At 45.5% G+C, this 14,201-nt stretch overlaps 1 protein-coding gene across 7 annotated transcripts in view; it reads left to right on the top strand.

Moving 5' to 3' along the window:
* Positions 1-14,201, top strand: part of LOC140205316 (transcriptional enhancer factor TEF-1) — a 318,184-nt gene that overhangs the window by 241,883 nt on the left and 62,100 nt on the right. For 2 of the 7 annotated variants that reach the window (XM_072272874.1, XM_072272873.1), the window contains exons 4-6: positions 2,332-2,396; positions 11,680-11,742; positions 11,842-11,904. In XM_072272874.1, coding sequence (XP_072128975.1) covers positions 2,332-2,396; positions 11,680-11,742; positions 11,842-11,904 — 191 coding nt within the window. Of the gene's footprint in view, positions 1-2,331; positions 2,397-11,679; positions 11,905-14,201 lie in introns of all 7 variants that reach the window. The other 5 variants (XM_072272872.1, XM_072272871.1, XM_072272877.1 and 2 more) reach the window with 3 other exon arrangements.

Below are 14,201 nucleotides of genomic sequence, written 5' to 3'. Positions count from 1 at the left end.
CCAAAAGCCCCGACCACTAACCACAGCTACCACTTTCCCTTGATCAGATTGCAGCAGAATATGTGGATCCTGGATCGTGAGGATGCACCGATAGGCAACCCCTTAGGAGAACATCATACTCGACTTGAGTGATTGCACTATTAGAGAGTCATAGAAAAGTGCAGCACAGAAACAGGCCCTTCAGCCCATCTAGTCCATGCTGAACCACTTAAGCTGCCTACTCTCTTCGACCTGCACCCGGACCATAGCTCTCCATACCCTTCCTGTCTATGTACCTACTCAAATTTCTCTTAAATGTTAAAATTGAGCTTGCGTGCACCATTCACGCTGGCAGCTTGTTTCACACTCACCACCACCCTCTGAGTGAAGAGGTTTCCCCTTATTGCTACTACATATTTCTTCATTTGATGTTAAATGAGCCTGTTGCGAATATTTTTTATTTAATAAAGAAAGGCAAGATGTAACTTCTGACTGTTTTTCTGTGTGTTGGAAGTCAGTGGTTCTCGGTTCCATTTCAGAAACGTCTGTGTGTGTGACGAGGCAGATCCCGCAACCTGCCTGGGTCGTTGGGGCACAGTACAGATGTGCAGCAAAGCTCTCTCCGGTCCACTCTGCCCGTTTCTCTTCTCTCCTGCACTGGTCCCTGAAGAATGGCGTTTGAGAGTCCACTTGATCTTGTTATATGGTCATAGCATCTCAATTTCCTCTTCTTTACTGAGGACAGTAGACCTTTGTAGTGTTTCATGTGTTGGGTGATGGTTCTTCGTGCCCTGTCATTTGAGACATGGTCTGTATAGGAGATGCTGAGGAGCACTGAGGCATCTCATTTCTACTGCCTGAATCTTCTTTTGCAGTTTTGCTGTCAAAATCCATGATTCACATGCATACAAGAAGATGGAGAGCATAGGTGCATGCTGGAGTTTCAATCTGGACCTGAGAGTGATGTTATTGTCTCTCCAGATTGGTTTTAGTTTAGCCAACGTTGCTGTTGTTTGGACTGAGCTCGCAAGGACTTCAGGCTTTGATCCTTCTCGGTTGATGACGACGCCAAGATACTTGAACTACTTGACAGTCTCTAGTTCTTGTCCACTGACGGTGATTTTTGCCGTGAATGGCTCCTCACTGTTTCTCATCAGCTTGGTTTTCTCTGCGCTGAACTCCATGCCCGATCTGGTAGACGTATTATCCAGATGATTCACTAGGCAAGCCAATTCATCCCATCAACGTCATCGGTGGAACCTGAGGTTGGCAATGATCTGTCCTCCGATCCTGACTGTGCTGATATGGTCTTCCAGAGCTTCTGTCATTACTTGCTCCAGGAAAACGTTGAACAGCGTGGGTGAAAGGAGGCTACCTTGGTTAGGCACATCTCAAATGCCATCTTTAAACTCCCTGCGACCCCGTTTGTTTCTTCCCAGAAGATGTACCTTGCGGGTTAGTGCTAGTAAGTTGTAAGCACGCTAGGTTGGCGCCAGAAGCGTGGTGATATTTACGCACTTCCTAGCCCATTCTCAGTGGCGCAAACAATGCAATTTCACTGTGCGTTTTGATGTACATGACAATTGAAAGTTGAATTTTAAATCTCCCTATCTGTGTTGGTCAAAGACAAAGTCATCAGAGGGAGGGGGAGTTGGGGTTGATGGCCAAATGATGCATTTCACTGTTTGTGTCAATGTTGATGTGACAAATAACACCAGTCTTTAAAGTATGAGAGAGAATATGCCGGTGGTACAAGGGCATAAGGAGAAGGGTAATGGAATGTGGTTCCCAGCATCTGATGTTTTTAGAAGATGAGTTCAAATATAAGAAAGAAAAGATGCTAAGAGGCAGAGATCGAGTGGCAAGCAAGTACATTTTTCCTCGGGCAGAGATGGCTAATACAAGGGGGCAAAATTTTAAGGTGTTTGGATGAAAGTATAGGGGGATGTCAGAGGTAAGTTCTTTACACTGAGAGAGGTAGGTGTGGTGGTAGAAGGGTGCCAGGGGTGGTGGTTGAGGCAGATACATCAGGGACATTTAAGAGACGCTCAGATAGAAAACCGGAAGGTTATGTGGAAGGGAAAGGTTAGATTGATCTTGGAGTAGTTTAAAAGGTCAGTACAACATTGTGGGCTGAAGGGCCTGTAATATATGTTCTAGGAGTAAAGGGGGTGGAGGTAGGAGAGGGGTGGAGTTCAAATGTTGGCATTGAGCCTTTGAACCAAACGGCTTACATCTCCGCTGCAGATATTGAGTAGCCTCCCTCCTTTACTTCCTTTTCCTCATGTTGATCGCGTCCGAACATCCATCCCCTATCTATGTTCAACGGTCTACGTTGTTTCTGTTTTGCAGGTCGCAATGAGCTGATAGCCAGGTACATCAAGTTGAGAACAGGGAAGACTCGGACCAGAAAGCAGGTAAAATAGATTGACGGGAGAAGGGTGCACGCCGCTGAGACTTGCCGTGGCCTCTCGCGGGCTGGGTTCTTCGCATAACCACTGCAGAACGCCGTTGGCTCGCTATTTCTAATTTGCGCATTGCTGTCATCACTGCAGTCACGTTCACCGAGACAGGGATGTTCCTGTCTGCCCTGGACCTTCGTCAATTAATTAACTTTAGAGATTAACAGCTCTCTTTCTCAAATGGTTGCTAATATTGGAGTTAAACGTGTGTGCATTTCACAGTTCACAAGTACAAAAATAAATGTCATACCTTGGCACTTGATGTTGAATCAGAGTCACGTTTAGTATCACCGGCATGTCATGAAAATCTGTTGTTTTGCAGCAGACATACATTGCAATGGATAGTATTAAAAATACGATAAACTACAATAACAAATAAAATTAAATTAAATAGTGCTGAGAGAGAGCAAAATAATAATGAGGTAGTGTTCATGGGTTCATTGTCCATTCAGAGATCTAATGATGAGGGGAAGAAGCTGTTCCTGAAATGTTGAATGTACGTCTCCCTCTTCCTTGATGGTAGCAATGAGAAGAGGGCACTTTCTGGGTGATGGCAGTCCTTAATGATACATGCCGTCTTTATGAGGCATCATCTTTTGAAGGTGTCCTGGATGCTGGGGAGGCTAGTGCCCGTGATGGAGCTGGCTGAGGTTACAACTTGCTGCAGCTTGACCCCCCTGTCCCAGGTTGTGATGCAGCCAGTTAGGATGCTCACCATAGCACTGCAGGTGGTAAGGGAGCAGCCAGGTAGAGAGTGAACCTGTACACCAGGCCAAGCTCTCGCTGCTGCCATCAGAACCCACTCCACCAGGTTCAGGAACAGTTATTACCCTTCAAACATCTGGCTCTTGAACCACAGGGGATAACTACACCCAACTCATCCCATCACTGAACTGGACTGACTTTCAAGGACTCTTCATCTCATGTTCTCGATATTTATTATTTATTTATTATTATTTCCTTTTTTTTCCCCTCTTCTTTATATTTGCACAGATTTTTTTGCACATTGTTTGCAGTCTGCCCTGTGGGGTGCGGTTTTTCACTGAATCTATTGCGATTCTTGTATTTTCTGTGAATGCCCACGAGAAACTGAACCTCAGGGTTGTATATGGTGACATATATTTGCTTTGATATTAAATTTAAGAAGACAAGTGGTTATGAAACACTTCTACAGCTAGAGGGTGGAAGAAATGGTAGAAATTTGGAACATTATTTGCTCAAGGGGTGTGGGTTACACAGGCTGAGCCGGTATTTAATTACCCCTCTCTCGTCGTCCTTGAGAAGATGGCAGTGAGCTGCCAAGGTTTTGTCCCGGTGGTGGTGAAGGAATGTTAATACACTTCCAAGTCAGGATGGTGAATACCTTGGAGGGAATCTTCCAGAGTAGAGGTTTTCCCTGTGCTTCTGCTGCTCTGGGCTGGATGTTGTGGGTTTGAAAGGTGCCATTGTGGGTTTTGAGTACAGGAGATGGGATGTTATGTTGAAATTGTATAAGACGTTGGTGAGGCCTCAGTTGGAGTACTGAGCCTAGTTTAGGTCACTTACTTACAGGAAAGATGTAAGAAAGATTGAAGGAGTGCAGAGAACATTTACAAGGTTGCTGGGACTGGAGGACCTGAGTTATAAGGAATGATTAAATAGGTTACAATTTTATTCCCTCGATTGTAAAAGATTGAGAGCAGATTTGATAGAGGTACACAAAATTATGACTACTGCTACATCGATTCAGGCCTAGGGGGCCGGCGTCGGGCACAAAATTATGAAGGCTCTAGATAAGATAAATACAAGCAGGGTTTTTCAGCCATGTTTGTGTGAGACTAGAACTAAAAGTCATGGGTTAAGGATGAAAAGTGAAATGTTTAAGGGAAACATGAGGGGAAACTTCTTCACTCAGAGGGTGGTGAGAACATGAAACAAGCTGCCAGCACAAGTGGTGGATGTGGGGTCGATTTCAACATTTAAGGGCAATGTGTTAGATACATGGACAGGAGTGGTATGGAAGGCTATAGTCCGGGTGCAGGTCGATGGGGCAAGGGAGATTAATGGTTCAGCACGGACCCTATGAGCACAAGTTGAACCACACTTCAATCGTCTGATGACAGAGCCTCTCTTTTTTATTTAAACCAATAAAACAATTATTCAAGAAGTCAAATCATGACTTGTTACATCATGAGCATCACATCAGCTCTAAATGCAATCAGTCAGACGATCTCTATTGATCAGAACCCACAGTCACAAATTGCTAAGTAAGCCCCCTTGTGCTAACCCAGTGCATCTTTTACCGATGACATTATCTCGTTAGTTGAGCTGCATGTCCAGTTAATGCACCTTTTTGTGTGTGGAGAGGTTGTTTTCCAGTCCCCCTGTGTGTTATTGATGATTAATGAAAGTAATGGCCATATCAGCACCCCATGTCACTTTTGCCTGTTGTACCTACATAAACCTGAGGTCAGGTGACTCAAAGGCAAAGTTATTGGGAGCCATGGTAGCATGGAGGTGAGCGAGACTCTACTACAGCTCAGGCTGTCAGAGCTTGGACTTGAATTCCTGCATCCTCTGCAAGAAAACTTGTACGTATCTTCCCATGAGTACTTCATGGGTTTTCTCCGGGTGCTCTGCTTTCTCCTCACTTTCCAAAGATATACCAGTTAGTAGGTTAATTTTTATTGTAAATTGTCCTTTGATTAGGCTCGGGTTAAATCGGTAAATTGCTGGACAGTGCAGCTCAAAGGGCTGGAAGGGCCTGTTCTCTAAACAAAAATAAAAATGAAACAAAATCGAATTATGTATATTTTGCCATAAGCCACTTTGAGATTAAAGATCATTGGCAGGGTGCAATGAGATTAGAGATCATTGGCAGAGTGCGAGGAGATTAAAGATCATTGGCAGAGTGCGAGGAGATTAAAGATCATTGGCAGGGTGCAATGAGATTAGAGATCATTGGCAGAGTGCGAGGAGATTAAAGATCATTGGCAGAGTGCGAGGAGATTAAAGATCATTGGCAGGGTGCAATGAGATTAAAGCTGATTGGCAGGGTGCGAGGAGATTAAAGATCATTGGCAGGGTGCGATGAGATTAGAGATCATTGGCAGGGTGCGAGGAGATTAAAGATCATTGGCAGGGTGCGAGGAGATTAAAGATCATTGGCAGGGTGCAATGAGATTAAAGCTGATTGGCAGGGTGCGAGGAGATTAAAGATCATTGGCAGGGTGCGATGAGATTAGAGATCATTGGCAGGGTGCGAGGAGATTAAAGATCATTGACAGAGTGCGAGGAGATTAAAGATCATTGGCAGGGTGCGAGGAGATTAAAGATCATTGACAGAGTGCGATGAGATTAAAGATCATTGGCAGGGTGCGATGAGATTAAAGATCATAGGCAGGGTGCAAGGAGATTAAAGATCATTGACTGAGTGCGATGAGATTAAAGATCATTGACAGAGTGCGATGAGATTAAAGATCATTGGCAGAGTGCGATGGGATTAAAGATCATTGGCAGGGTGCGAGGAGATTAAAGACCATTGGCAGGGTGCGAGGAGATTAAAGATCATTGGCAGAGTGCGATGAGATTAAAGATCATTGGCAGGGTGCGAGTAGCTCAAAGATCATTGACAGGGTGCGATGAGATTAAAGATCATTGGCAGGGTGCGAGGAGTTCAAAGATCATTGGCAGAGTGCGATGAGATTAAAGATCATTGGCAGGGTGCAAGGAGATTAAAGATCATTGACAGAGTGCGATGAGATTAAAGATCATTGGCAGGGTGCGATGAGATTAAAGATCATTGGCAGGGTGCGAGGAGATCACAGATCATTGGCAGAGTGCGAGGAGATTAAAGATCATTGACAGAGTGTGATGAGATTAAAGATCATTGGCAGGGTGCGAAGAGATTAAAGATCATTGACAGGGTGCAATGGGATTAAAGATCATTGGCAGAGTGCGATGGGATTAAAGATCATTGGCAGGGTGCGAGGAGATTAAAGATCATTGGCAGGGTGCGAGGAGATTAAAGATCATTGGCAGAGTGCGATGAGATTAAAGATCATTGGCAGGGTGCGAGTAGCTCAAAGATCATTGACAGGGTGCGATGAGATTAAAGATCATTGGCAGGGTGCGATGAGATTAAAGATCATTGGCAGAGTGCGATGAGATTAGAGATCATTGGCAGGGTGCGAGGAGATTAAAGATCATTGGCAGGGCGCGATGAGATTAGAGATCATTGGCAGAGTGCGATGAGATTAAAGATCATTGGCAGGGTGCGAGGAGATTAAAGATCATTGACAGAGTGCGAGGAGATTAAAGATCATTGGCAGAGTGCGATGGGATTAAAGATCATTGGCAGGGTGCGAGGAGATTAAAGACCATTGGCAGGGTGCGAGGAGATTAAAGATCATTGGCAGGGTGCGATGAGATTAAAGATCATTGGCAGGGTGCGAGTAGCTCAAAGATCATTGACAGGGTGCGATGAGATTAAAGATCATTGGCAGGGTGCGAGGAGTTCAAAGATCATTGGCAGAGTGCGATGAGATTAAAGATCATTGGCAGGGTGCAAGGAGATTAAAGATCATTGACAGAGTGCGATGAGATTAAAGATCATTGGCAGGGTGCGATGAGATTAAAGATCATTGGCAGGGTGCGAGGAGATCACAGATCATTGGCAGAGTGCGAGGAGATTAAAGATCATTGGCAGAGTGCGAGGAGATTAAAGATCATTGGCAGAGTGCGATGGGATTAAAGATCATTGGCAGGGTGCGAGGAGATTAAAGACCATTGGCAGAGTGCGATGAGATGAAAGATCATTGGCAGAGTGCGAGTAGCTCAAAGATCATTGACAGGGTGCGATGAGATTAAAGATCATTGGCAGGGTGCGATGAGATTAAAGATCATTGGCAGAGTGCGATGGGATTAAAGATCATTGGCAGGGTGCGAGGAGATTAAAGACCATTGGCAGAGTGCGATGAGATGAAAGATCATTGGCAGAGTGCGAGTAGTTCAAAGATCATTGACAGGGTGCGATGAGATTAAAGATCATTGGCAGGGTGCGAGGAGTTCAAAGATCATTGGCAGAGTGCGATGAGATTAGAGATCATTGGCAGGGTGTGAGGAGCTCAAAGATCATTGACGGTGCGATGAGATTAAAGATCATTGACAGGGTGCGAGGAGCTGAAAGATCATTGGCAGAGTGCGAGGAGATTAAAGATCATTGGCAGAGTGCGAGGAGATTAAAGATCATTGGCAGAGTGCGAGGAGATTAGAGATCATTGGCAGGGTGCGAGGAGATTAAAGACCATTGGCAGAGTGCGATGAGATGAAAGATCATTGGCAGAGTGCGAGTAGCTCAAAGATCATTGACAGGGTGCGATGAGATTAAAGATCATTGGCAGGGTGCGAGGAGTTCAAAGATCATTGGCAGAGTGCGATGAGATTAGAGATCATTGGCAGGGTGCGAGGAGCTCAAAGATCATTGACGGTGCGATGAGATTAAAGATCATTGACAGGGTGCGAGGAGCTGAAAGATCATTGGCAGAGTGCGAGGAGATTAAAGATCATTGGCAGAGTGCGAGGAGATTAAAGATCATTGGCAGAGTGCAATGAGATTAGAGATCATTGGCAGGGTGCGAGGAGATTAAAGATCATTGGCAGAGTGCGATGAGATTAGAGATCATTGGCAGGGTGCGAGGAGATTAAAGATCATTGGCAGAGTGCGATGAGATTAAAGATCATTAGCAGGGTGCGAGGAGATTAAAGATCATTGAAAGAGTGCGAGGAGATTAAAGATCATTGGCAGGGTGCGATGAGTTTAAAGATTAGCTTTATTTGCCATGTACTTCGAAACATACAACGAAATGCATCGCATTATGTCAACAGCCAACACAGTCCAAAGATGTGCTGGGGGCACTGACAAGAGTTGCCACGTTTCCGGTGCCTACATAGCATGCCAATAACTTCCTAACTGTTAACTCGTACGTCTTTGGAACACGGGAGGGAACCAGAGCACCCACGTTGTCATGGGGAGAACGTACAAACTCCTTTCAGACAATGATGGGATTTGAACCCTATTTGTTGGTACTGTGGCCGCTACACTATCGTGCACCGTATACTGCAATAACAGGGAAACGCTCGGACTGAAGCCAAAGAGCCTGTATCCATGATGCATTGCTTTAAGTTCACCAGCCTGTTTACCTAATTTGCCTGTGCTTGGCCCACGTCCCTATAAACCAGGATACTCAACCTTTTTTTATGTCATGGATCCTTACCGTTAACCGAGGGTCCATGGAGCCCAGGTTGGGAACCCCTGGTCTAAACCTTTACTATTTATGTACCGTATTCAGAACATAACTGTACCTGCCCATGCCTTCCTCTGGTAGCTGATTCCATATACTTGCCCCTTGGTTTCCCTTCAGAATTTTCCCCGCTCACCTTAAATATGTTTCTCTAGATTTAGCCTCCCCTCCCCTGGGAGATAAAGACTGTTTCCCCCTCCCCTCCTGTATTATTCCATCCCTCTCTCTAGCTCACCTCTACCTTTTCTCCTCACCCACCTGTCGCCCCTCTCTGGTGCCCCCCCTTCCCTGTCTCCCATTGTCCGCTCTCCTTTTCTATCAGGTTCCTTCTTCTTCAGCTCTTTGCTTTTCCCAGCTATCACCTCACCTCAGCTTCTTACTTTATCCCCCTCCCCCACCCAAGGTCTCACCTATCACCTTCTAGCAACCTTATTGTGTCATCTGTCCCCTTCATCTTCAGTCCTGATGAAGGGTCCCAGCCCGAAACAGCAACTGTTTATTCATTTCCATAGATGCTGCCTGACCTGCTGAGTTCCTCCAGCAATTTGCGTGTGTTGCTCTGGATTTCCAGCATCTGCAAAATCTCTTGTGTTTGTGATCGCCCACCTTACCTCTGCCCTTCGTGGTTTTATAAACCTCTCTAAGGTCACCCCTCAAGCTCCTTCACTCCAGGGAAATGAGTCACAGCCTGTCCCATCTCTCTTTATGACTCAGGATATCTGATCTGGTAACACATGTGATTTGTTCCTGCATTTTCTCCAACTTCATGATATCCATCTTTTCAGCTAGGTGACCAGAACAGCACACAGTACTCCGAGTGTGATCTCACCGACGTCATGTCCAATTCAAAGTTCAAAGTGAATTAGCAAAGCACAATATATGTCACCATTTTCTTGCGGGCATTCACAGACATTTCAAAGAAAAACAATTGAATCAAAGAAAGACCACGTAAAGCAAGATGAACAATCAGCATGCAAAAGACAACAAACTGTGCAACTACAAAAGGAAAAAAAGCACAAAATAATAAATCAATCAATGAATCAATAAGCAATAAGTATTGAGAGTGTGATGAAGAGTCCTTGAAAGTTAAGTCCATAGGTTCTCAGAACGGTAAAGTTGAGTGAAGTTATCCCCTCTGGTTCAAGAGCCTGAAGGTTGAGGGATGATAACTTGACCTGAACCTGGTGGTGTGGGTGTTGAGGCTCTTGTATCTCTTTGGTGAAGGCAGCAATGAGAAGGGAGCGTGACCTGGATAGTGGGCATCGTTGAGATGGATACTGTTCGACATGACCAATGAAGACAAACGTGTTAAATTCCCCCTCCATCATCCTGTCTACCTGTGTCACCACTTTCAAGAACTATATACCTGCCCCCACTAGGTGTCTGTGGTCATCAACAATATCCAGGTCCCTGCCATTTACTGTTTATCCCCTGGCCTGGTTTAACTCACCGAACTACAACATTTCACACTTGACAAAGTTAACTTCCAAGTCTCAACTCCTCATAAGACCATAAGATATTAGAACTAATCAACACACATCAAAGTTGCTGGTGAACGCAGCAGGCCAGGCAGCATCTCTAGGAAGCGTTGTAGTCGACGTTTCAGGCCAAGACCCTTCGTCAGGACTAACTGAAGGAAGAGTTAGTAAGAGATTTGAGAGGGGGAGGGGGAGATCCAAAATGATAGGAGAAGACAGGAGGGGGAGGGATAGAGCCAAGAGCTGGACAGGTGATAGGCAAAAGGGATACGAGAGGATCATGGGACAGGAGGTCAGGGGAGAAAGACAAGGGGGCGGGGGAACCAGAGGATGGGCAAGGGGTATAGTCAGAGGGACAGAGGGAGAAAAAGGAGAGTGAGAGAAAGAATGTGTGTATTAAAAAAAATAATGGATGGGGTACGAGGGGGAGGTGGGGCATTAGCGGAAGTTAGAGAACCGATCAACCTTAGCTTTAAATATATGAAATGACTTGACCTCCACAGCTGTCTGTGGCAATGAATGCCTCCTCATCTGTGGACTCATGTCCTGATGAATGGCCTCTGCCTGAAACGTTGACCGCTTACCCTGTTCCATAGATGCTGCCTGGCCTACTGAGTTCCTCCATTTTGAGTGTGTGGCTTTGGCTGATGAGATATTTGCATTAATGAGCAGATATACAGGTGTACCTGATGAAGTGGCTATGAGTGTACATGGCGAATTTCATTGATCCTTGATCCAAGATGCTTTATCCTGGTGATTATTTCAAAGGTCTTTTGGAGTCTTTCCAAACCTCAGGATCAGCCATAATCGCTACAGATCTTCTCTGAGCTCCTTTTTTCAGGCCAAGCACATGAATTGGAATTCTGTTTTATCAATTTACCGATTCACATTGTGTCAATTAATTGGATTGAAATCTGCTGCTTAATTGAATTCCTTACACACAGGACAAATGGGGTCTTAGTTTTAAAACTTGCATGCTTTTTCTTTGATTTATTTTGGGCACATTAAGTCTGCAGCACAGCTGCTAATATTTTTATTCCTTTGAACTGACTCTGGTCAAAGTCTGCTCTTCGGACAGTTTTTTGATATTTTTTGTGCATGTTTATATTTCTACTTGCTGTGATGGCTTGCTCTCCGATCCAATTAATTGATGGCAATGAGGTTAGAGGAAGGCAAGGTGACCTTCCGGACTCTAACTCTCACCTGGCGATATCAAATACGCACCGTCTCCGACTCTGCGCACGCGCACACGGCCTTGTGGAGGTCTCTGCAGTGATGACACGCTGACTGCGCTGGTACATAGTTGCATCTTGCCTGCTGGGAATGCAAATTCCTCCCAAGTGCTAAGCTCATTAAGAAGTTGTAGATGATAATGTTTTCCATAAACTAAGCAGCGGCAATCAACTGAAGACAGAAGACTTATTTCACCTTTAATTTGCCTTTTCTTTTGTGTCTTGTTTCATGGGGTTCACAATGTAGGTGTCTAGTCATATACAGGTGTTAGCAAGAAAGAAAGTTCGAGAAATTCAAGCCGTCATTAAGGTACGTCCGGCTAGCTTCTTCGCACAGGGGCTTTTGTTTCCATGGTTACAGGCTTTTTTTTTCTCTCTTTTGTTTTCCTCCCCACCCCTATCCTTGCAGGTGTCTAGTCACATTCAGGTTCTTGCCAGAAGGAAATCCCGGGAGATTCACTCCAAGCTGAAGGTATGCGCTTCTGTGCTTTGGGCTTGCTGTGGCTGCTCTCCCTTCCACAGAGGTTGCCTGCTGCTCTGGTGACACTCTCTCTGGGTCTCTTCCCGCCCACCCTGCATGCCACTGTCTCTGGTGCTGTTTTAAATTTAACCCTCGGGGCTACGTGCTCTTCAGAGACACGAGATTCTGCAGATGCTGGAAGTCTTCAGCAGTGCACACACAATGCGGGAGGAGCTCGTCAGGTCAGGCAGCATCTGTGGAGAGGAATAAGTCAATATTTTGAGCAGAGATGTCAGGACTGGAAAATATAGGGCAGAAACCAGAATAAATAGGTAAGGGGAGGGGGAGGATCACATGCTGGCAGGAAATAGATGATTCCTCCTCCTTCAGCCCTTAACCTCTTCTACCTTTCACCTCCTATCTTCTCAAACCATCCCATTCATCTCCACCTTCCCCACCCATCTACCTTCCCTCTCACCTGGATTCATCTATATCACCTGCCAGCTTGAGCACCTCCTCTTACCTTATTCTGGCTCCGGTCCTCTTTCCTTCCAGTGCAGACGATTAAAGACTCGGCCCGAAACATCGACTGCCCATTTCCCTCCGTAGATGCTGCCTGACCTGCCGAGGTTCCTCCAGCATTTTGTGTGTGTTACTCTTCGGAGAGCAGATCAGAATAATTTGCCCAATACCAGCAGGTTTTGTTGAGGAGAGTGCATTTGGATTGAAGATGATGAAAAATACCTGATTTGCATAAACCTTTAAAAAAATGTGTGCAATTTGCAACAGTGATCATAAATCTGGTGTTTGTGTGAAACGTGACTCAAGACCATAAGACACAGGAGCAGAATTAGGCCATTCAGCCCATCAGGTCTGCTCTGCCATTCCATCATGGCTGATTTATTATCCCTCTCAGACCCCATTCTCCTGTAATCTTTGACACCCTTACTAATCAAGACCTTATCACCCTCTGCTTTAAATATGCCCGATGACTTGGCCTCCACAGCCGCCTGTGGCAACAAATTCCACAGATTCACAATATTCTGGCTTACTGCCCCATTACGCCACCATCGCTTAGGGCAACCGTGAAGGTCTTCCATCGTCATTGCTGCTTCTGTTAGCCCTGAGCTGAACCCCTGAACCCAGAGGACCGCTGGACCACTCTGGCCTCTACCCTTTGACCTGTTTGGCATGGGTAACCCTACCAAGAATCAAACCACAAGCCCTGACTCCAGCTGACCTAGCTGTCCGGGTCATTGAGGCACGCAAGCCTCCAAACCCTACGACAATGTTGTGGTCTTCTTAGAGGTCACCACCCTCTGGCTAAAGAAATTCCTCCTAATCTCTGTTCTAAAGGGACAGCTTTCCTGAAGGAATTCTAGCAGAGTTGTCAAGCAAGATATTCCCTGAAAGAAACTATGCTGACTTTGGCCTATTTTATCACGCGCCTTTAAATAACTGAAACCTCATCCTTAATAATAGACTCAAGCTTCTTTGCAATCACTGATGTCCAGCTAACTGGCCTATAATTTCCATTCTTGTGTCTCCCTCCCTTCTTAAGGTGTAGGGTGACATTTGCTTTAGAGCAACTTGGCACAATTGTTGGGTAAGCCAATTATTAGAACACAGAATAGTGCAGTGGAGACAAGAACAGGGCTTCAGCCGCGATGGCTGTACTGAACGTGTTGCAGAAGTGGACTAATCCCATCAGCCTGCACATGATCCATTCCCAGTATATTCATGTGCCTGTCTAACAGCCTCTTAAGCACGTCTGTGGTATCTGCCTCCACCACCACCACCCCGGGCAGCCCATTACAGACACCTGCTCCTCTCTGTGGGGGAAAGACATTTGCCTGCACATCTCTTAAACTTTCCACTCTTACCTTAAATGCATCTCCTCTAGTATCTAGATCATAGAGCAGTACAGCACAGGAACAGGCCCTTCGACTCACGATGTCATGCTGAACCAATTCAAGGCCAACTAAACTAATCTCTTCTGCCTACACAATGATCACATCCCTCCATTTTCCTCACATTCAGGCACCAATATTTGACAATACCTCTCTGGGTCACAAAGATTCTGACTGTCTACTATGTCAGTGCCCTTTGTAATTTTATAAACTTATATCAGATATCCCGGCAGCCTCCGACACTCCAGAGAAAACAACCCCTCCTCATAGGTCATACCCTCTAATCCAGGCTGCATCCTGGAGAAGCTCTTCTGTACCCTCTCCAACACCTCCACAGCCTTCCTGTAATCGAGTGACCAGAACTGTACACCATATTAGCCCTGAGATCTAAATTTGGTC

Source organism: Mobula birostris, chromosome 11, assembly GCF_030028105.1.
Source record: "Mobula birostris isolate sMobBir1 chromosome 11, sMobBir1.hap1, whole genome shotgun sequence".
In the NCBI taxonomy this organism is placed as follows: Eukaryota; Metazoa; Chordata; class Chondrichthyes; order Myliobatiformes; family Myliobatidae; genus Mobula; species Mobula birostris.
This window is presented reverse-complemented; position numbering and strand designations above follow the sequence as displayed.